The sequence below is a fragment of the Mytilus trossulus genome, chromosome 13 (genome assembly GCF_036588685.1).
Source record: "Mytilus trossulus isolate FHL-02 chromosome 13, PNRI_Mtr1.1.1.hap1, whole genome shotgun sequence".
NCBI classification, from domain to species: Eukaryota; Metazoa; Mollusca; class Bivalvia; order Mytilida; family Mytilidae; genus Mytilus; species Mytilus trossulus.
Window position 1 is genome coordinate 55,394,871 of NC_086385.1, and position 24,134 is coordinate 55,419,004.

At 31.2% G+C, this 24,134-nt stretch overlaps 1 protein-coding gene across 11 annotated transcripts in view; it reads right to left on the reverse strand.

Annotated features, from left to right (window-relative positions):
• LOC134695419 (dystonin-like) overlaps positions 1 to 24,134 on the reverse strand; it is a 131,023-nt gene that overhangs the window by 11,385 nt on the left and 95,504 nt on the right. For all 11 annotated transcript variants that reach the window (XM_063556663.1, XM_063556664.1, XM_063556665.1 and 8 more), the window contains 8 exons: positions 19,446 to 19,618; positions 6,836 to 6,995; positions 5,344 to 5,505; positions 4,588 to 4,713; positions 3,744 to 3,887; positions 1,699 to 1,887; positions 1,120 to 1,217; positions 302 to 437 (listed from right to left, as the gene is read on the reverse strand). In XM_063556663.1, the coding sequence (XP_063412733.1) occupies positions 302 to 437; positions 1,120 to 1,217; positions 1,699 to 1,887; positions 3,744 to 3,887; positions 4,588 to 4,713; positions 5,344 to 5,505; positions 6,836 to 6,995; positions 19,446 to 19,618 (1,188 nt within the window). The remainder of the gene's footprint in view (positions 1 to 301; positions 438 to 1,119; positions 1,218 to 1,698; positions 1,888 to 3,743; positions 3,888 to 4,587; positions 4,714 to 5,343; positions 5,506 to 6,835; positions 6,996 to 19,445; positions 19,619 to 24,134) is intronic.

Below are 24,134 nucleotides of genomic sequence, written 5' to 3' on the forward strand. Positions count from 1 at the left end.
CAAGTACTGATGGTATTTTTTATTTTATTTTCCAGATTCAAAATTCAAGGGATTGAAGACAAATTGTTTTAACAAGGATTAATAAATAAATAATATTCAAATTCTCCATACAAGTGTATAAGATTGTTGTTTAAAGCTTACAATAATCAACGGAATCCACAAAAATTAGTACTTCACAAATTGTAATGATTTCCATAATCTCTATTGGATGGAATACTTATATTTCTCAATAAGTTGACCTATGAGCAGCTTCCAAAATTTGTTGTAAAATAAATTACTTCTACGATTATCAATAACATACCTCTAATAAATTATCTAAAGCATCTTGTAAGTTTTTCTTTCTATCTAGTGACATTCTCCATACTACTCGCCATTTATTTTGTAATGTTAAAACTCTTGGATTATAACCAGGGTCGTATTCATTTAACTTCATATTACTGAAAATACATAAACAAAATTGGTAACATATATGCCATGATAAAGACCAAACACTTAACCAAAATATAAATATTAATTTCAAGTCTCTCTTTATGAATTAGGGATAGCTGTTGACAGAAGGTCAGTAATCATAGGCAGATCCAGATAGGCCCCCCCCCCAATAGTGGGGAAAATTTGGTTGATTATAAAGTGAATCATTGAATCATGACTGGAGCGTCCCCCCTTAGATCAGTCAGCGGGCCCCCCCTTAGGAAAAGTTCTGGAACCGCCACTGGTAATTGTAAAAGGCATAACTAAACCATAAACTTTTACAGTAATGAAAATAATATCAGCATTGTAATATCTGAGTAATGTGAAAGTTTTCATTAAGATTTTTTGTGTAAGATTATTTCATTAAAATTCAATCAGATTCATTCTAAACATGGTAACTTTAAAATGTTTTTTTTTTGCGGTAACGTAATCTATGGAATTGTGAATAAAAAAGGGGAATGTGCTAAAGAGACAACAACCCAACCAAAGGACAGAAAACAACCAATAGGTCTTCAACACAGTATTAAAATCAAGCACAAAAAGGGGGGCTTCAGCTGGCCCTTAACAAAATATGTACTTATTCAGTGAAAATGGTTGTCTGTATAGAATCATAATAAATCTAACAATCTCAATATGTATTAGTAATCATACCTTCCATAATGTCGTCCTGGTGACTTTGGCTCAGCTACTATTATTTTAGTTAATCTTTCAACATCACCATTTTTACTACCTATATCATCATGGAATTCCTGAAAAATTTCAATGTTTTATTACAATATAATAAAAAGTAGCAATAAGAGGATTCTTTTACAGTTCTGAAGTTATATGAAGTTATTTAAAAGTCAAATCTTGAATCTATACATTTTGAAGATCATCTTGAACTATATAGATTTTGAACTGCACACATTTTGTATAAGGTACAGATGATTTAAAGATTTTTTAACATGCTGTGCAACAACAACAAAAAAAGACAAAATAATGTGATTAATATTTTTAAACCTGTACCATAGTGGTAAAATGTATGTTTTTGCAAAGGAAAATAAACCAACATGTCTGTAGTCCAAAATCTCATTATTTTAATTTTGTAATGCAAGCAAAAATCAAAACAATCTACAAAATATAAATAAAGTGTCTAAAAACATTTTTTTTTACAAATATGAAGCCAAAAAAAAACCCACAAAAAAAGTTTAAATTTAAACCATTAAATCAAAATATGCTTTAAATACCCACCACATGTTCTTTATATAAAGTTTCTACAGTGTTCAGATCATCTGGAATAGGGTCTCTTTCTTTGGTAGATAATAATACATAGGCCTCAGACATCCAGGCAAGCAACTCCTCCACTAGGGCGGCGTTACCCTGGATATTACGTAAGGCATCCTGTAATCTCTCTTCCTTCGTCTTAGCTCGCTGTAATAACTGAAATTAACGATAACAAGAATTTAATTGAGAATGGAAATTGGGAATGTGTCACAGCAACAATAACCTGACCAAAGAGAAGAAGGTTACCAATAGGTCTTCAACACTTTAATACATGTTTTGTGAAAAACCCCTTTTCTTAAAATATCCAAAATCAGACAGATCTATATAAAGAGCATGCACAGCTACTTTTGCATAGGTCCTATTTCTGTACCAAAAATCTGTAGTACTGTAAATCTACTTTTAATATTCAGTACTAATTTGTTACTTTAAAATTATTGTAATATTTAGGTACCTGTATTTTACAGTACATTGTACTTGATTTGTACTTGAAATTTAAGTACTACAGATTATTTTTTTTGCATTGTTACATTTTCAGCATTTTGAAAGTTTGTCTTCTTCAAATCTCATAAAGTTATGATGTTCAAACATGGAATACTGTGATCATTGTTGGTATCATTTTTGTTCAAATATTTTAAGTACAAATCAAGTACTGGAAAATACAACTACCTCAATATCACAATAATTCTAAAGTAAAGAAATAGTACTAAACATTAAAAGTAAATTTCCAGTACTACATATTTTAAGTACAGAAATAGTACCTATGCAAACGTAGCTGTATACACACTACAGCTCATCACTATTGAGCTGATGACATATATGGAATCATTCTGTTAAGTTGTTTCTGAGAAAAGAGTGAAACAATATGTGTTGAACAAACAAACAGACAAGGTGATTGCTATATAGCCTCCACTCTTAGAAAGGGGCATAACATGACTGGTAAATGTATAACTAGGGGGGGGGGGGGGGGGGATAGGACCATTATCAGGACTTCAGGATCGAGTGTTTTTAAGCTCTGGATTTCGGAATTGACCCTTTCGGGATCTGGGAATTCTTTTTTCCGATTTCGGGATTTACTTTATTTAAATTCAGGACCTCGTGATTTCGTGTTTTTAAGCCCGGGATTAGGACCCCTCCTATCCCCCCTCATAACTTAGGAGAGTTAGGGTGCTATAAACAGTTACGTACTAAAAACTAGGGGTATTTCCCCAGTGAGATTTACATACTGATGGAATTCCCTGCTATTTATATACCACTAAATGAAAAAGTTGATTGTTTTTTATGTTCAATGTGAAAAATATATATTGAAGTTCAATTAAAATGCCACTTTTGTCAAGATTTAAAAAAAAAAAATGTTTTTGTGACTTCCTACTATATGGGAGGCAACTCCATAAACAGCTGATTTTCACCTGTTGCAAAAAGCACTTTGATTTGTCAGGTAAGATAGCTCCTTTCGGAGCAGGCGAAAGTAGGCTGAAACTACATTTTCTTAAATCAGCAGGACAAGCTCTTCGAAATGCATATTATAAGAAGTCTCAAATATATGCACAGGTTACTGATCCGTGTGTCCAAAGGTGGTCTGTTTTTAAGGTTTTTTAGGGGGAAAATGCCTAATTTCCAGCTGATAACTTGTACCAATTTGCATGTTAAAACAAGAGATGTTGGATTTTTTTTTATTTATTCAGAAAGTTCATAGAATTATCTTTCCATTGATGTATAGATATCTATATAACTATGAATATCTGACTTCTGCATGATAGGTCCACTATTACATGCCCTGTTACAGAATGACGTCACGTAAAAAACTGTTGATTGCACCCTTATTTTTTCATCTTATTTCTTGTATTAACCTCAAAATCACAAACAAATGTTTTAAACAATTATATATTCTATCAAATTTAGTTCATGATTTAATAATATAAAACACTTACCTGATCCCATCTAGTCTGGGTTATAGTGAGGTAATATTTAACAAATCGTATTGCATTAGGATGACAGTTGAGTAAAACACTTACCTGATCCCATCTAGTCTGGGTTATAGTGAGGTAATATTTAACAAATCGTATTGCATTAGGATGACAGTTGAGTAATATCTCTTCCGCTAACACTCGTATTTTATCTACACATTCTTGATGATTCCGTAATTCTTCTTGGAATTTCTAAAATGTAAAAGAAAAAAATTCTATTAACATACAGGAAAGGGGGTTTTATGAGAGGGTATTCTATTATGTATTGTTTAAATTTTCAAGCCACTTTTCACATCTTTTCTACTTAAGGAATAGACCCATTCCATTAAGCTGCATCTCTGAAAACATACAAAGTCGGAAATATTAATGATATGACGTATATATCTAGTGTTTTGAACTTCCTAAATTTGTCTTTGAAAAAGTCTTTTTTCCACAGAAAACGTCAATTTTTTAGAAAATAACTGATTCTGGGGCCTTTATTGATACATGTCTTATACACTGTCAGACATGCTCAGTTGAGTCAAAACTCTTTGTTTCAACATTAGCCAAATTATAACATGATTTCGTTTTCTTCGTCTAGTTTTTTACCATGCAATATAAAATCTTTATATCTATAAAACATCTTATAAATCTATTTTATTGTGTCTAATTTCTCTATTCCTTATCATTATTTTTCATTTGGTAAACCCCATCATATAAAAAGAAGATGTGGTATGATTGCCAATGAGACAACTGTCCAGAAGAGACGGAAAGACATAGAAATTATCAACTGTGGGTCTCCATACAGCCTTCAAGAATGAGCAAAGCCCATACCGCAAAGTCAGCAATAAAAGGCCCCGAAATGACATGTTTGATTTTAATTTTGTTTTAACTAGACAATAAATAAACTTACCTCATGCTTTTCGATAAGCTGTATAATTTGCATTTCATCTTCAGGTAAAGTTTTATATTTTAATTCTGATTCTGCTGTAGGTAAAAACTCTCTCATGACTTGGACAACTTCCTGGAACTCTTCAGCCTAAGGAGATACAAACATTCATAAACAATTGTGACTCACTGCTTAACCTGAATAATTCAGACAATTCAAGAAATTAATTTCTCCTAAAAGGGTCTTAACTCTTTAGATAATTTAATCACATCACAAATCCTAGATTTTGATAGGGGCTCTCTGAATGAGAGAACCTGAGTGAATCAACTCTGGAAGCATAATAGTCAACAAATTGCAAGAAATATTAAGCTTTACAGCATCAATTAAGTTCATTTAAATTAAGTTTATGTCAATAAAACCATTATTGAAAAAATGTAGAAAAAAAATCAAAATTTTATAATATTTGCTTGCTAAAAACTGATTATCAGTGTAACATTGAATAGAGTGTTTTTCTTGATTCAAACTTCATTTTCTTCTGTTTAGGAATCTTATAATGTTAATGTTGGATTCAAATTGTCAGGTCAAACCATAAAGACATTTTTTAAAACTACAAGCAAAACTTGATATGTCAACCCAATGGTCAATAAGTTGTCATATTATCCAACTAAGTCTAACTAACTAACATGATCATGATTATGATACAAAATTTAAATTTGAAAAAATAAATAAATATATATTTTGAAATAAATCTATGGGATCTGTTTACAGAAAAATCCCTACCATTTTGAGAGAATCCCTGAGTTTTGCCTCTCTAATATCACTGAGACTATTGACTCTATCCCAGGTTGTCTCCAGCTCGTCCAGTGCTGCCGTGGACACATTCCCAGCAGCCTTCATAGCGGCCACAGTCTGTTCCCTAGCACCAAGTTCCTGCTGCATAGCCTGAAATATAGGTCAAGGTCATATGTATTCAAATGTTTTTGTATTAAAGTTTTGGAGCAATTATTGTAGTTTTTCATGCTACTAGCAAACTGGGATCAATTATTATTGTAAAATGCTCTTATATAAGAAGTTACTTCCTATAACTTTTTAACCTGTAATTAAGGTCAAGGTCATATGTATTCAAATTATTTTTTAATGAAACTAAGGAGCCATTACAGTATTTGTAAATGCTTAAAGCAAACTTGTGTCATTCTTTATCACAAAATGCTCTAATATAAGACAAGATGTCTTATAACTTTTAAACTGCATCTATTGTGGTTTATCAAAGTTATGACTACATGAGACTATGAGCATTTCTATTTGCATGTATGAACTCATTTTCTTTTGTCAGTTATTCACTTTAGTGCATCAATGGCCTACTTGGCTGGCTGAATGAATACACAAAATGTACATTATATTATATATATTGTATGCTGAAGTTGCACTCTAATAAATTTTACTATCTATTCATTCATTATACATGTACATCAAAGCAGTATCTTTTCAATCACAAATACCTTATAACAGGTATGCAGAACAAGAAATTACTTTTAACAATTAGTTTTTTGTAAAAACAGTGTTATGTCAAGGACACAGTTGTATGATGTCATCTGTGTTGATGTAAAGGTATGCAGAACAAGAAAAACTTATAACAATAAGTTTTTTTCAAGAACAGTCATATGATGTCATGTGTTGATGTAAACTTGCTTTAAGCCTCCAGGGCATGTCAAATATTCATACACAAGTCATATAAACATTAAATATGTTTCCTGTGTCAGGCTACCAAAACAAAAGACAAATGTTTAGAATGACCTCAGCATCATCATGATCACGGAATCATAAGACCTTGAAACCTATGATAAATGTTTTATATGTTCATATCATCATGAATGTAACTGACCATGAGAACAAGAGACAAATGTCAAATATGAACTCCCTGCAGCAAGATATATGCATATTGAGGACAAGAAAATTGATGCAATATGAATATTAATCCTTTGTTTTACTTGACTGAAATGTTGAGGCTTTCAATGTGCTAGTTTAGAAGGTCTGCAGGTAGACATGTCACCCTTAACCCAGACACATTATTCTGAATCCGAGCCATTCAGCCTTTGCTCTTCATTAATGCTGCATGCCTTAGCACAGATACAAATTTTCAAGTGTTTTTTTTAAACCCTGATCTCCTTCACTCAAGGTGCTTTCACAAGAAACAAAGGTGGTCCATATTATAGTAATGAAACGTTATGGTGATCATATTATTGTGTTGTCTAAAGTCGAAACCTGTCCTTACCTTGTGTTGTTCCACCAGCATGTTAATGGTGTCAAGGTCACCCAATACCGGTTGGTCCTCGGCTAACGTAGCCTCTGCCTTGCTGAGCCATTCTAGTAGCGATGTGAGGGCATCAGCCACCCTCCCCGATGTCAACAGTGCCTCGTCCAGCTTATTTTGACTGAAAAATAAATAATTATTATTGAAAGCTGCTTATGAAACTCTTATCAACTAAGAACATAAATGATTAAGAATCTATACAACTTATAAATGTAAGTCAAAGGCATATTTACAAAGATAAGTTTTGGATATATGTACATGTATATTGCATTTGTAATAGCCAATTGAACATCGAAGTTCAAATTGAGTCATCTCCTATTAACTGAAGAAAAACATATAAAATTAAATCTCAGCTGGAAATAGCTTAAATAAAAATATATTTAGTCCATCCTTGGACGTAAGTTCAATAGATTCTTTATTATACTTTAGTAAGGGACGACATCAAAAGTTCAATGAAGGATAAAAAACTTTATTCACATAGTTTTTTCACTTATCCCCCCACCCACCTCTTAACTTAATTTGGGAAAAATTGATTGATTCATATAGATATATATAAAAATCAATGTCGGATAACCAAATCTTGCAGCAGTTCAATCCCCCACCCCAAATTATTTGAGTTTTTTTTATCTTACATTGATCTTTTGATGTTGTCCCTAAGGTATAACTTATGTCTGTTATTGAGACACAGTCACATGAGAAGTGTTCATGGCATTGCTTCCCAGAATAAGAAATTCCTGGCAATTACAAATTAAACTTAACTGTTAATTTGAAAGTCATATACTAAATAAATAAAGATATTTAAGTCACATAGATCAAGTTATATCATACTCAATATCCTCCTCAGACTCCTCCTCAAAATCCTCACTAATTCTACTCCTCAGATCATCATACATATTCTTCAACACTTTCATACTGCAGACTTTTTCTAAACTTTTAGTCTATTATCAATAGTCTTTCACCACAGTTCTAGTCACATCAGCTCACTACAGTTCATTAGTGTATAATAGAACTTCTTTACTATAAGTCCACACAGAAGTATATAAATGCAAATAAAAATCAATCCTTTTTCAACAGTTTTATCACTTTATGTCACCATGAAAAGTTAGAACTTGATAGCTTTTACAGTCAACAGTCAAATTAATACATGTAATGTACACTATAACTGTTTTGCTGTGAGCAATATATTTTTTAAATATAAAACAGCTTCCAGCTTTTTTGTGACGAAAATATTACAAGGTCCAAATAAAGTCCCAGAGTAAAATATAATCAAAGTATTATTTCGTCACAATCTGTTCAATACCTGTTTCTTTATCAATGAAACAGAAATAAATAAGGAATCTTCGTCATTAACCTGCATGTGCTTACACATGTTTAAAATGAGGCTAAATAGGGGAATTTCCAAACATGTAATCAATTTACAAAACACATAAATACTTTCACATTGTTACAAAAATGTACAACTTATATCCAAACTCATAAATGACAAATAAATAAATACAGTTATAAAGAGATTTTAATTTGAAACCTATAATTTAAACAAAATACCCCATAAGACCCCCTTTAGTCATCTTCAAATTTCCATATGAAGACCCTCCCACTGTATAAGTTTAGAATTGTATATGATTAAGTCTGATCTACCTTGATGTCTCATAACAGATCAATCGCCTTACAACATATGTTGTATATTGATCTTGGAGAACCTAGTATCATGTGCATAAATATTTTATATCACAGGTATTTTTACAGCTGGTTATTCATTAATTATACCTGCCCTTACTTATTAGATTAAATACTATGTTTGGTTATATATAATATACATGTACTTTTAGATTTACACAAATCAGTTCTGTATAAATACATGTACATGTAGTAGAGGATAAGGAATAGGAGATAGCTTAAGGTGTGAATCACAGCAGGTGGATTACAATTGGAGGTGTGGTCCAGGCCATCAGAAACTCTTATGTATAAAACATAATGGCATAGGCGGATCCAGAAGAGGGAAAATCCACCACTTCAAAAGTCCATGGATCAATTTGAATTCTCTGTTATTCTCATTTAAGTAGAAATAATATGATAGCAGCAGACATTAACTTAACATTGTAAGACTATACTTGAGCAATTTGAGTTATTAAGCTAAATGAAATAAAATATTCCTACTTTTTCTGCATTGAATTTGTTGAATGTGATCTTAAAGATAAAATTTCTTCTAAAGTACTAAATTCTGGGGTTGAAAGCATAAAACTTTGCTCAGTGCTTGGAGCACAAAAATCATGCTCGAAGCACAAAATCCAGCATTTTGATAGGTTGATTCTTGAGTCTAAGTACAAAAATCATGCTCGAAAGTTTTATGACCGCCAGGCCTGGTATATTTTTGAAAAAATCTTAATTACAGTGAACTAAATGTGCATGAAAAAGTGTATTTAATTCTATCCACTTGTACCATATGAAGCAAAAAATTCAAAATCTATCTTTCTTAGATGCATCAAGCCCTCAAATAAGCCATGGGAACATTGAAGTCAAAATGCACTTAAAAAGAAAAGCGAAAATAACCATAGGTAAATGTCAACTTTGGAGTTGAAACCATAATTTATAAAACCATATTCTTGAAAGGTTTAAACTTAAACAATCTTCTTCAATTTGTTGCTGACAGAATCTGTTCTTTTAATCACACTTGAACATTATGTCATACATGTGTTCTCTTCACATGAACATGCTGAACATGTATTCAGTGTATTTGAACATGCAAATGCAAGTGTTCTCTTTGACTGAACATATATGTATTCAGCGTACATGAACATACAAGTGTTCTCTTTGCCTGAACATAAATGAACTCAGTGTACAGAAACATGCAAGTGTTCTCTTTGCCTGAACATAAATGTACTCAGTGTACATGAACATACAAATGTTCTTTTTTTCTGAACATAAATGCATTCAGTGTACTTGAACATACAAGTGTTCTCTTAACTTATCCATAAATGTGTTTGTTGAACTTAAACATGCAAGTGTTCTCTTTTCTTGAACATGACTGTTTTCAGTGTACTTGAGCATGCAAGTGTTCTCTTAGCTTGCACATGAATGTATTCAGTGTACTTGAGCATGCAAGTGTTCTCTTTGCTTGAACATGAATGTATTCAGTGTACTTGAACATGCAAGTGTTCTCTTTGCTTGCACATGAATGTATTCAGTGTACTTGAGCATGCAAGTGTTCTCTTTGTTTGAACATGAATGTATTCAGTGTACTTGAACATGCAAGTGTTCTCTTAGCTTGAACATGAAGGTATTCAGTGTACTTGAGCATGCAAGTGTTCTCTTTGCTTAAACATGAATGTTCTCTGTACTTGAACATGCAAGTGTTCTCTTTACATGATCATACATTTGATCTCTGAACTTCAATATACAAATGTTCTGTACTTGAAAATGTCTTTGTTTTCTTTTGAACTTCAACATAAAGGTGTTCTCTGAAAGTGAACAAAAATATGTGTTTTCTTTACTTGTACATTAATTGTACATGTGTTTTCTGGATTTGAACAAAAATCTGCTTATTATCTTTACTTGTACCTACATGTGTTCTTTATACAGCTTGAGAATAAATACATGTATACATGTACAAATAGGTGACCTATAGTTGTTTTATTGGCAATCATACCACATCTTCTTTTTTATGTGTGTTCTCTAAACTTTAAGTAATTATGTTCTAGACATTTAGTCCTTGACACACATTTACTTCACCTACAAAAATAACAATGTACATGAACAAAAACCATTGCAAGTCAACCTGTATCCTTTATACTTAACTTTCTGTACATTTTTTAAGAATAAATTCCTAGAAAGGGTATCCTAGTGTGACCTTTACTACATTTTTGTCCATGACTCCCAGTAGACATAAATAAATATTGACAGATAAAACCACTTTGGTTAACATAGATGGTATACATCTATGGTATTAAGTATGCTACAGTATTAAGTCTGCTATAGTTAGAAGCAAGTAAACGCAAATAAATTTAAATGAACAATAAAATTGCTACATTTTTTCAAGCAGGGTCAGTTGTCAAAAGTTTCACCGTAAGAATAACCTCCGACTAAAATAGGCCACAGACATGTATAAATTTAATGATTAATTCTGTTACATAAACTGTCAAGAAAACATGTATATAAAGTTTATCGTAATCTCTTGTCATACTAGATAACAGCTGGGGGAAATGATTGATGTAATAAATTAAGTACATTGTAGGTAAAAAAGGACTGTGTAATTAAATTGTGTGTGTGTGATCCTGGGACATAAGGCCATACAATTAAATTGTGTGTGTGTGATCCTGGGACATAATTAAGGCCATACAATTAAATTGTAGTTTGATCCTTGGACATAATAAACATTGTATACAGTTGAGTACTCAGTATACTATTCCCAGGCTGACCAGAGTAGACTAGTCATATCCACAAAAGTTTGCTTATTTATAGAATTTTATGTGTAAACTGATCATGATTTAAAATTGTGTGATACTAATACCCACGGGATCTTGGTTATTTATAGAATTTTGAAAGTCAAATATTAAAGATAAAGGAAAAGAACATACAGTTTTAACTTTGTAAACAGTTCATCTGTTTGCTCTGATTGGGAAATGAGGCTAATAATTAACGTTTTATGAATTTTCAAATGATCTCTACTGTATAAATACCACAGCAACTAAACCATTTTTGTAAACTGGTGAGCAACTCGAAACAAGGCTTATATATCATCAGTCCCTCTATCCATGCTGCATTAGTAACAAACAAAAAGACAATCTTCTGTTTGCACAAGCAACAACCTCGTTGGTGACTGATGAATCGTCCCAGACAATGCAAAAAGTCAAACCCGATTTCATCCAAATGCAGCCACTTGGGCATTTAAGCTCAACAGATCAATGGCTTTAGTTAAAAGATCGTTCACCCGAAACATTAAGACATTGCATATATATACAACAATGCTTTAGCAGTTAATAATAAAGAGATGGATACTTCATGTTCACAAAGTTACAAAGGTATATGATGACTGATTTCACCCAAAAATAGCCACTTTGGACATTTGAGTTTAGGCTTCTACTCAATAGATCAATGGCTTTAGTCTACAAATCGTTCACCCGAAAAATTTTAAAGACATTGCATATGAATACAACAATGCTACATAGCAATTACAATAAAGAGACGGGTTCTTCTAGTTCACAAAGTTACAAAGGTCATGTTCAAGTTAAAATACTGAATACTAACTATGACCTGTGATAGTCTTACCTGGGAGACATCATATTAAACCGTGGAATGAAGGTCTGGTCCCACGGGTCGTTCTCACCCCATGGGTCATCGTCTCGGGGGTGCGACGCCGTTTCACTACTTTTGTTATGTTTATCCATTTATCATAAGTATATTAAATTCCACTGGTTTATTATTTACATCTCCATAACTCAATTTTTGACAGATTTTAAAATTTATTCACAGCTTGCATGAGAAATCATAATACATCTTCCACGGACCGTGAATTCCGTAATCCCGTTCTTTAGAAGAAAAAAAATTCGCACCGAAAGCACTGTTGGCAACATTTAATTTTCCTCCCGAGCCAAGTCATATAAATTCTTTATTTTCAATTCTCTCCTTGAGCATTTTGTTTATTTTTCTTTAAAGAGATCACAGGTAAATCCATTTAAAACCACAGGTGAAAACTTTATTAAATAACTACGCTTTCACTATTTTTTTCTCTCTCAAGAAACATTTGGAATCTAAATTGGTTAATTATCCTTGCACAAGATGATATATAGTAAAAGATTCCACAAGTTAAATAAAAAAGTCCCGGCGAAATATTTACAACACGTAAACAGTTTATTTTTACCTGTACAATCGGTAAGGCTTTGATGTGTGTATCCGTTATCAAGGTAAATCTGTGACACACGTTGATTTCCTTATTTAGAATCAATATTGATAAAAACAGTTTTTCTCTAGATAATTTTCCCGCGTAATTTAAATTATCTTTTTGTAATTAAAAATGAAAAAAAAAAAATCATTTGCTTTTCCAGGTTATTAAAATAGTGTGTACGATGGCATTTAATGAAATTTACCAGAGACATATAATACAATTGTATTTTACCTAGTTTTTTTTCCTGAAAACTATTTGTGTCAGACTGTTATGCGAGGCTGTAAATATATTTTAAAACTTATAAAAGCAGTATCTTACAGAAATCAACATGTTATGGGTCTATTATCTTTAACCAGAAAATATAATGACTATGTCTCGGATCAAACATCGGACCACAATAATTACGAAAAATATATGTTGCTGTAACAAGAACTAGGGAACTATGGTGTAATGTGTAAATATATAGTAGTCTCAGATTGAATGCATTTGGTTTCTTAAGACTTTTGCTTTCAATTCAGAATTCGCTTACGAATCTCGATGGGAAATAGAATAGAAAAGAATAGAATAGAATATTTTATTTCCAATTAAAGGGCCCTATAAAGAGCTTTCATGACATTACATAGTACATATGATTAGACATAAAAAAATAAACCAAGCTGTACTTTTGACCTGACATTTAATAGGGCCGATTTAATATACCTAAATTTATGACACCATCAAAAGTTTATTAAACTCCTATCATTCCCCAACAACAAGGGGATAATTTGTTTAAAGATAACACTTTATTTGAAATAGAAAACGATATACTACCGCAATATTAGCCCACTGATAATGCAATCGTTCCATGGCCTCCATTTTGGCAACGTTCGATATTTAAAATTTGTCGACATATACGATTTGTAAATTTTACTCCTTCTAAATCAAACATGATATATCTTTTCTTCCAATAAACATGGTTGTTTGTTGGGCAAATATTTGGCGATAAAGTTCGTAGTGAGGTGACGATAGGAACGCCTGTTAATTGTAACATTCAATGTTTCCATTATGATCAATTAGCAAACTCAATTAGAACTTATCTAACAGGCAAATAATGGTTTTACGCAACCATGTTAAATGACAGCAATTTAATAATAAGTGTCACAGCTCCATAATAAAGGACACGTAAGTGATGGGGATCTCATATAAGGGGAATTCTCTGTTCCATGAATTCAAATAGGTTTTTAACCACAAAATTTCTCCAAAACATTATCAAGAACTCTGCTGCGAAAAATGCATGCACTGGATAGTTGTAGTGTAGTCTCTGCTGCTTGGAAACATTCGTGTAGAAGTCAAAGGGCCACCAGAGACATATATACACATATATGGTATATATATATGTGTATATTATGTCTCTGGGGCCACTAATTCATCTTTCAGTGAGGGTGGATTTTGTTTTCAGGAAAATATTTGTTTTTTCCTGCTAGGACAAATTGGTGAACTAGTACCAGATCTCTGTTTCAATTTATATTCTTCTTGAGATATAGTAGACTCTAGCTAGAGACAATTCTCAAATTCTGATTTTATTTCCATCTTGGGTTGATGTCACATTGAAGTTTACCCTATACAACATTAATTAAGATCATACTTAGAGATATTGAATAATGGTATAAATCTTAGCCATTACTGAAAATAGCCTTTTTTAAAGAACAAAGATGTGAACATAAAATTTAGAGACCTCAAATTGTGCTCACAGCTCTGTTGCACTACAAGTAGCATATATGCTCTAATTCAGTTATTTCATTCTCTCCTATTTATAAATAAGAAGATGTGGTATGAGTGCCAATGAGACAAATTTTCATCCAAGTCACAATGTATATAAATCTATTAGTTATTGGTCTAAGAACAGCCTTCAACAGTCAGAGCCTTGGTATCTATTTTGTAAAAACTTTAAAATTTGGCAGATTTTTATATATATTTGTGCTTAGAATAACAGATGAGAGAGGAGTGTTGCAGTACACTGAAAAGACCCATTGCAACTTCTTTACTTATACAAGGCTATTCAAAATTGATGATCCAGATATAAGCTACCTTCAATATTATTATTCAATATATATTTGTGTGCATGATACTTTACTACCATGAAATTCACCTCAAACAAATTTCTAGTTAATATTTCTATTATGTAATGCATACCTTGAATATCAATTAACATATGTTACCTTGTGTGAATAACATCCATAGGTATAACAAACGGTTCACTTTCAAATATTTAAACTTTAATGTACTCCTGACACTTAGAATCGTAAAATTTAAAATTCCAGTGAAACTATTTACAGAAATGAATTATAATTTAAAACTCCTGGGTCTAAGAAATTTTTAAAACCATCCAATCTTATCAAGAGCCTTGTTGACAAAAAATTGTTATAAATATGACAGACTATTCAAACAAATGTTATGGTAATGACATAAGCCTAGGGGTTTATTAGATTAGTTACAAAGGGGATAGGGGGGATTGAGGGATAAGTGGGTGTTATCTCGTCCTACAATCTATTCTCAATATAAAAGGGGAAAACTTGTTTATGATTTTGAATAAAGACAATGATAGGTATTAAAGACCCCCATGATATTGAACCCTGAAAGTGGTATTATATCCAAACTGTGAAAAACAAATAAGTAAACAATGAAAGATATCTTGTATTTTTTTATTTATTTAATGCATCGGATCATATTTTTTTCTGTTTCCAAAAAGGGCCCTACACGTTGTGTTGGACACCCCCTGATATAGAGCCATATAATTGGTATCACCTTAAAACTTTTAAAAACAAATAAGGAAAATATTATACAAGATATCTTTAATGTATTTTTGATGTTAATTTAAAATCTCTAATCATGCCAAAATGTTTGAAAATTATTACATATTTATTCAGTACCCAAGTTTACCACAAAGTAATTATCTTAAGAAACTTTCAAGGTCATCTTTGTTATAAGGTCAGCCAAAACTTTAATAAAACGCTTAATGGTCAATGGAAGTATCTGGACTGTTTTTGAGTAGTTGTGAATATGCACATGTCACTAAATGTAAGTAAACAACAATCAAAGCAATTTTATTTATTCTCCAGAAGTGCTACAACTTTCAGCCTATATACTAACACTATTTTGTTCTTCACTAACTTTCTCCACAAAGGTACAAATGTTAAAACCTTAAAGATTGTTTGTTCTTGGCTATTAAAACTATTTGTTTATGGAGGTGTGACCAACTAAATAAACTGTTTAATCTTGTCCTAAACTAAAAATAATCTATGGTCACTTTACTCACTGTCTGACAGGGTAGAGTTTAAACATTTAGATATCTGATGCAGGAATACAATAAATTAAGGTAGTATTTTTATAGTTTTAAGTGTGGGCAAACTGAAACACCATAACAAAAATAAAACACAAAAATAATTTTGCGTCTTTTCTCATTGCATTTGACTTAAAATTATATAACATATCAATCCCAGAAATAAAGGTACCATAAATGGCACAATTTATCATATTCTTACAGGGGAAAAAAAAAGAATAACAGTGATTTGAAGGGACCACTGAGTGATGGCATTAGGGACCAGAGGGACAATAAGACCAGAAGAAACAATTAGGGTCAGCTGTTAGAATTGTAATTGGTCATTGTTAAACTGGCTGCTGGGAAGATTTGAATAATGTGCAAAAGATCTATCTTTACCTTGAGGTTGATCAAGATGAGTACATACATAATTTTCAATGTAGCTCCATTGATCTTTTCTGTAGAGCACAATTGTTTGTATTAAATAATTGTTTTATTCAGAACTTTTTCAAAGAAAAATATGTACTGAGAAAAAAAATCCACCCACAAAAAAATAATGTGTGGTGCCTTATCTTTATAAATCCTCTTAACACCATGTGTTTTATAATCCTGTAATCCTATAATCCTGTCAGTTAGTATATTAAGCTGTTCATAATCCAATAATACTCCAGTATGGTCTTCAAAACTTCACAATCTTCTAATCTTAATATAATCCACACTTCTAATATCTCTGCTTGCTCTCAGTGGCAGCTCCTGATGGCTTCTTAGTGTGTAATTCAATCCAAATGGTTTTCAATGCTATTGCAATTTTCTTCTGTATAAAATTTGGGATACCAGTGTTTGAAAGTACTGTATCAAAATTTTGCTTTCTATGGCTTTAAATGCAATTAAATCTAGAATAATTCAAATTTGAAGCCTTTCTGCTGTGTTTTAAATCTGCAGCTAAACAAGTATTTCTTTTAGTTTGATCAGCTACCAGTAAGTAAATTTTGACTTTTTACAAAATCTTTTGAGATTGCAATTGCAATTTTAGCTATTTTTTACTTTATTGATACCATTGAATATTTGATAAAATTTCATTCTGTGGTCAATAAAATATGTTTGGGAAGTTTCACCTTTATATCGAATAATAATCATAATATCCTACAACTTCTATGGTTTGGTGATATATCAATGTGTTCCTTATTTCACCAGCACTGTAAGTTGTAACAATTTTATTACATGTGTTACCAAGCATCAGTATTTGGTGATACTTTAAATTCTAACTGGAACCACTGAGTTACAAATATCAATGTCGAAGTATGACTTGGTGCATACTTCTATGGCATCATTTGCAATTTTAGTTTTGTTTGTTTCAAGAGATGCTGTGCTGAAAGTATAAGACTACACACCTTAGTCATACACCTTTATTAAACTCAGTGCGAGAAGTAGAAAAATTGTGATAAAAACATCTATCAGCATTTTGATTGGTTGAATTCTTGGTCTGATCGAGTACTTCAAAGGTTTTCTGCACTGCCAGATGTTTAAGGATTAAGGAGTGACTTAAGTTTGTTTGTAAGTAAACCAATGAAATTATGCAGTTTTAAAGGGAGACAATCACATAATATAAGCATTAAATAATTATTCAAAATTGCGACAGTTTGTACTAATGTCTTATAGAACGAATAATATGTTAACAAATCTTAGGAACACTTTCAAGGTTAATTTTGGTCAAAAAATTTAAAAGCTCTTGATACAGATTTCTAAGTATTAATAGAAAACTTACAACTTAGTTTTCCTAAAATGAAGTCAAGACACTGAATTTTAGAAATTTCAGACAATTGCTAGCATAGGTTGGGAGACAAAAAATCATGTTGTATTTTATGCTTAGATTAGTTTTCACTGAAATACTGCATCACTGAAATACTGCATCACTAACAGAAGAAATTTAACAAATAACAAATTTGTGACATTGTCACCTTTTTTTTATCCCTACTTTCAATTATTTGGAAACTTGTATTTGTGAAACTAAATTGACTTAAGAAATAATCATCTTTGATTTTAATTAAACTTTTAATTACTACATAAATTTTCGCTTCTAAAGTTTAAAATATTATATTTGACAAGAAATTGACATACTTTATCAAAAACTTTTAAAATACACCTGAACAAGTTACACTTATTTTCACACAAATTAGTAAGTAAACAATTGTGTATATACTCTTCATAAAACAAGTGTCAGTATACTTGTCATTCTCAAATTAGCCCCATTCAAAGTAAAAAAGTATTTTACCACAAGACAATTAGCCATAACTATCCTAGATCTCCAACATAAAGACCTTAAAGGCGGGTCTGTGTCACATTTCTGTAGCACTAATTAGACGGAGATAAAAGAATCATACACTTTATGTGTCGCTGACCATAGACATACCAGGATTGGTGACATTATAATTATTGGAGTAATATAGATTGTTATCTATTTACAAGGTTTCACCTAGGGTATGATGTTATAAAGATTCACACACTATTCAACTGTAGATTTATACAAATAGAGTGCACAAACTGAAAATTCAGAAATGTCTTGCCTGCTTTACTTACCTGTATGATTAAGCTTATGATGAAGTCTGTAATATGAAAGCTTATCTACAAGCATCACATAACGGGATATCTGATGTCTTTGCTAGGACTTGGAGGGAGCCAAGCGAGTGCTCATAAAGGCAGAGACTTTTTCTATATGTCTGCCCCTCTTCCCCTCTCCCTGATAGACTGAATTAACAATCTTTCACTCAAGCTTTCAGGTAATTCAATGTTAAACATATGTTGCTGTCCCTCTCTCCAATAAACATAGGCTTGACCTTTATTGTAATTCTTACATAATCTTGATCTCTATACAATACTAATTCTTACTCCACAATCTTGAACTCTATACTAATTCTTAGCCCAAACAACCTCTTTCTCTATATAGTATTAATTCTTACTCCACACAATCTTGAACTCTATACTAATTCTTAGCCCAAACAATAATGATCTCTATACTAATTCTTACTCCACACAATCTTGAACTCTATACTAATTCTTAGCCCAAACAATAATGATCTCTATACTAATTCTTACTCCACACAATCTTGAACTCTATACTAATTCTTAGCCCAAACAATAATGATCTCTATACTAATTCTTACTTCATACAATCTTGAACTCTATACTAATTCTTAGCCCAAACAATAATGATCTCTATACAAATTCTTACCCCGCACAATCTTGATCTCTATACTAATTCTTACTCCACACAATCTTGAAATCTATACAAATATTTACTCCACACAATCTTGATCTCCATACTAATCTTAACTCCACATAATCTTGATTTCTATACTCATGCATTCTCTCACATACTCATTCTATGTTCCTACCTTTTAGATATAACAGAACGAACAGAATTCCATTTATGTTTTAGATCATCCAGCATCTGTTGAAGTACATCTCTCTCTGGGTCAGTTTTTGTACACCGATCCTTTAAGTTTCTTCCCAGACGAGTGGCAGAATAGAAAGATGGATGTTTTCCTGCTAATTGATGCTGAAATTTCTGGAAAAGAAAATGAGAACAATTAAACTTTTTGTCTCATTTTTACTGCATGAACTGTTAATGAGGTTCAGAGAGGCATATAGTTTGCCAATACATGTGATTTCTTATGATTGACATAATTTCTTTCTGCTCAGTGAATTACTTCATTGAATATTAGGCAAAAATCTGCTCATAAGAAACAATCCTTTTTAATAAGAAATTCAACCAAACTTTGAATATTTCAGCAAGAGCTCAACTGTACAGGTCATGATGTTAAATAGGTAAAAAAACCTTAAAAGTTGTAAACATTTCAGTTCACCCTACAATTAATTTTAATTCTGCAATTTTATTTGAAGAGTTGCAGCGCTCTTATTCAATGAAAGAGCTCCGAAAATTTCTATCAAATTCAAGACTCACAGTCTCATTTAAAGTGAGATAAAAATTATAATTTAAAATTGCATGACTTTAAATTTTTAAAACATTAACCGAATCCTACTGACAAAGGCACACTATTAATGATAAAAGAGAGATATTTTGACCGTGAAGTATCCTTGTAACACAAAAGGATTTTAGAAAAAAAATATCATTCTGAAACTTTATCTGAAACAGAAGACATTGTAAGCATAACTGTTGAATAAACCTTGAAAATTGAGTAAAAAGAAATATTATTTCGTTAACATTCTTCCGAGCAAAACTTTAAAGGTTACTTTTTAATGACCTTGAAAAGTTACATCTATAAAAATGATATTAACATGCAAACCACAAACATTTAAATCGGGTAAACCACACACCAGGAGTAGTACTATAAAAAGATAAAGAATTCTCTACAGATGAAAAGGAGTGACTTTCTTTTGATTATAATCAGTAACCTTTTAAAAAGTCTTAGTAAGCTGAATAAAGCATTTCCTGTTATTACAAGTCATTTTAAGATTGTATGCAGCTAAGAACTAAACTTGTGGGTTATCAAGTTTGACCTTAAGTAAGCATTTAAGCAAAGATTTTTCTAGAAATGACCTTTTGCCTTGCAATACAGAGTATATTAGATTTCAGCATTGTAGGAATACAAGCATCCTCAAAACAGGCAGTCATACAAACAAATGAATTTTACTAACAACTAGTGAGTATTTTGTTTTCAATAAAAAGAAAAAAAAATATTTCAAAGCTTCAACAAAGTTCCAACATTTATTATGCAAATATGGAAAAGCAGCTTCATTAAGCCTGTACTCTAAACAAACCAGTGTCACTTATTCAAAAATATTGGAACTTGTAGTATTTGTGTTTATTTAATTTCTAAATCATTCTTTTTCTATTTACATCTAAAATAAAAGGTCCATCTCAAATTTAAAGATAAACAGACTAAATGTGTGACATCTTTGAACAAATATCCTACAGACAAATGAAATAAAAGATGTTATTTTTTTAAACATGGTGGCTTAGAAGTAATATATCACCAGTACAGTGAAACCTGCTACAATGGTCACTTCTATCAAGTGACAATCTGTCTTGTCAGGTCACTGTCATCCTGTTCTGCTTAGTAATCTTCTTACATTTTGAACCTCAATTCAAAGGTTACCTCTCTTATAAGGTTAGTTTTTATCTAGTCCTAAATGTGACCTTTACACAGGTTTGACTGTATTCAGAAAACTGGCAGGATGAAGTTATTTTGAGGATAAATGAAGGTTGATTCTTTTAATTAAGTACTGACGCTGTCATCAATCCACAACGTAAATATTTTTAAATTTTCAATCTAGTCTTTTTTATTGTTTGGCTTGTGTTGTTGCATTTCTGTTACATTTACATTTCAGATATATATCTTGTCATTTAAATGGTTTCATATAGTTCCAGTAAAGGGAATGGAGTTTAACCTTAACAGCTGACTAGAGAAGTGCAGCAGTTTGCCAGCAAAAACATATCAAATTCCTTTACTTCTTCAAAAGGAAGGTTAACTACATTTTAATAGCATAAAAATCAACAGGTAAAAATGTAAAAATTTTATGAACATTTTAACATCTTCTATTGAAGACTTAACTTTGATAATTGAAATATGCAAATATAAAAAGGTTCAGGTCTTTTCAATGTGTCATCAATAAGAAAAAAATTGAAAGTATGCAAATTAATCACAATCACGGTTTTGGCTTAAGGAGAAATGTTACTCACGCTTACCTACGAAATATTCATAAATGGCTGATTAAACAAAAATGTCCACAATGTATCTTTATAGCTATAAAATTGTTGCAAAATGAACTGCAAGTTAAAGAAACAATTTCATGCTTTAAATCTAAATTGGTGTTTTAAAACACTTTATTAGGTTTAAGGTAAGGTGACAATTTCTATAAATCTTTATGTATAATCATTAATGTATCATTATAGTATGTATGTATGATGACTAAACTTAGAGGACACCTGTTAACGAGAATTTTCTGACAGCCATAAAACCTTATTTTACCTGTAAATTATTAACCATACCTGTTGATTAGATGCTAAACTAAGGAACTGATGTAAAAAATCACTAAAATTAATCCATAAAACAATGCAAATCAAGAAAATAAATAATTCCTAAAACTGTATCCAAATTTTAGTTAGTTTTCACTTCACAGCAAGAGCTAAAATCTTTTTATCTTCTCGACCAATCAGAATTTAGAATCATTCAGGTGCGAAATCTGTTATTTATGAAATCTACGAACTAATATTATGATGTTAATAAAGTAGTTGTTTGGATAGAAATGACAAACCATCATGTATAGAAACAGATATGATCTCCATTCATATTCTTATACAGAGTTAAAATACAAGTATGGACAAATTTTTCATTCAAAATTCCAAAATGTAAATTTAAGATGACTTTAATGTATTCAGCCAACATTTATTCATCATAAATGTTATATTGTATAGCAAATGTTTACAGTTAAGGCATAACTGCAGAGATTTGCTGTTTCATTTTGACTGTGCAGCTCTTTAGATGCACTATATGAAACTCCTAATTATCTACATAATATTTCTTTGCTGTATAAGAATACATTCAAAATGAAGAACAGCAATAAAAAAACAAAATAACACGGGTTCTTTTATGTTATAATTTTTTTCTACTCAAATATCTTTTCCAATTTCTATATCTAATAACAAACCAAAATTCATAAAAAATGGAAATTTTTATAAGTAACTGGTTAAAATTACAAAATCATTGTATCTTATTTGTAAAATAGATATCAAACCAACTTGGTATAACACACACAAAAGTGGGTGTACACAATTGGAAATATTTGTACTATACAATTCCATTTGTGTCATACAATCACCATATCAAATTTCCTTTTTTTATTTGACCTGACACAATTGTGAACAATTCTCTCAACAAATTCATCAAGTGATTTAAAAGGCGAATTCAATCTTCAATCCATTCAATTAGTCCTTTTTATCGTAACAATCTTAAGTCTTTTTAAATACTATGTTACATATGTACACTAATTTTATTTTGAAATTGTTACACAAATATCTGAGACAAACTACAAAAGGAGTATACTGTGTTATCTATAAGCCATAAAAGTTCCTTAAAGAGGATGTAGAAGATATTAAAATGGAAAGGGTTGAGGATCATATCACAAAAAGCAGTTATGTGTTCTTGAGTCCATGCAACAACCTACAATTAACAACCCTGAAATATCCTCATTTACAATTATACAAAGTTTACAAAGAATATTGCATATAAACACACAGCCTAATTTTGAAAATAAAGAAGCCATCACCAACCAGTACACTCTTGTAAATTCCTACTTTCAAGGTCACCATGTTAAATAAAGACGTGGTATGATTGCCTATAACACAACTCTCCAACAAAGACCAAATGATAGGGAAGTTAGCAAAATTGACGGTCATATCTATGACTATCCAAAATGATGGATTTCAACAACAAATGTCAAATTCTAACAATCTGTTGACTAAACTTTTAGATATGGTTCACCTAGTTCAATAATGGATCCAAAGTTTACCAAAATCAAATCATAATCATATTCTGACCAACTTTTTATAAACTATTATCAAAGTTTGTAGAATAATGCCGCCAAAGTTTATCTAAAGTCAAATTCTTATAGTGTGCAAAATAGGTCCAAAGTTTATCAAAGTCTTTATCCTTGTATTTTATTTGGATATATGTAATATATAAAAAGAACAGTGAAATAAATGATAATGCAACAGTAATCAATAGTATGGAGACAGTAACCCAAATTTATAATTCATTACTTCAAATTCAAATAAAGCTGGTATCAACAACATTACAGTTTTGAGATTGAGATAATGTGACTTTCTTCGAGACCCTCATATGACTGAACAGCTACTTTATTTAGTGTTTTTACAAAGATGATACATGTACACCCAAATACCAACATATACAGATACAAAGAAAATTATAGCCTGTAAAAATAGGTCTCTTTTTAGGACAATGAAACTATACATTTAAATCTTTCCTTAACAAATAAATATAATTTAGTCCTTCTTTTATATAGTGCATTAGCTTAGGTTTCAGAGCCAAAATCTTTTGCTA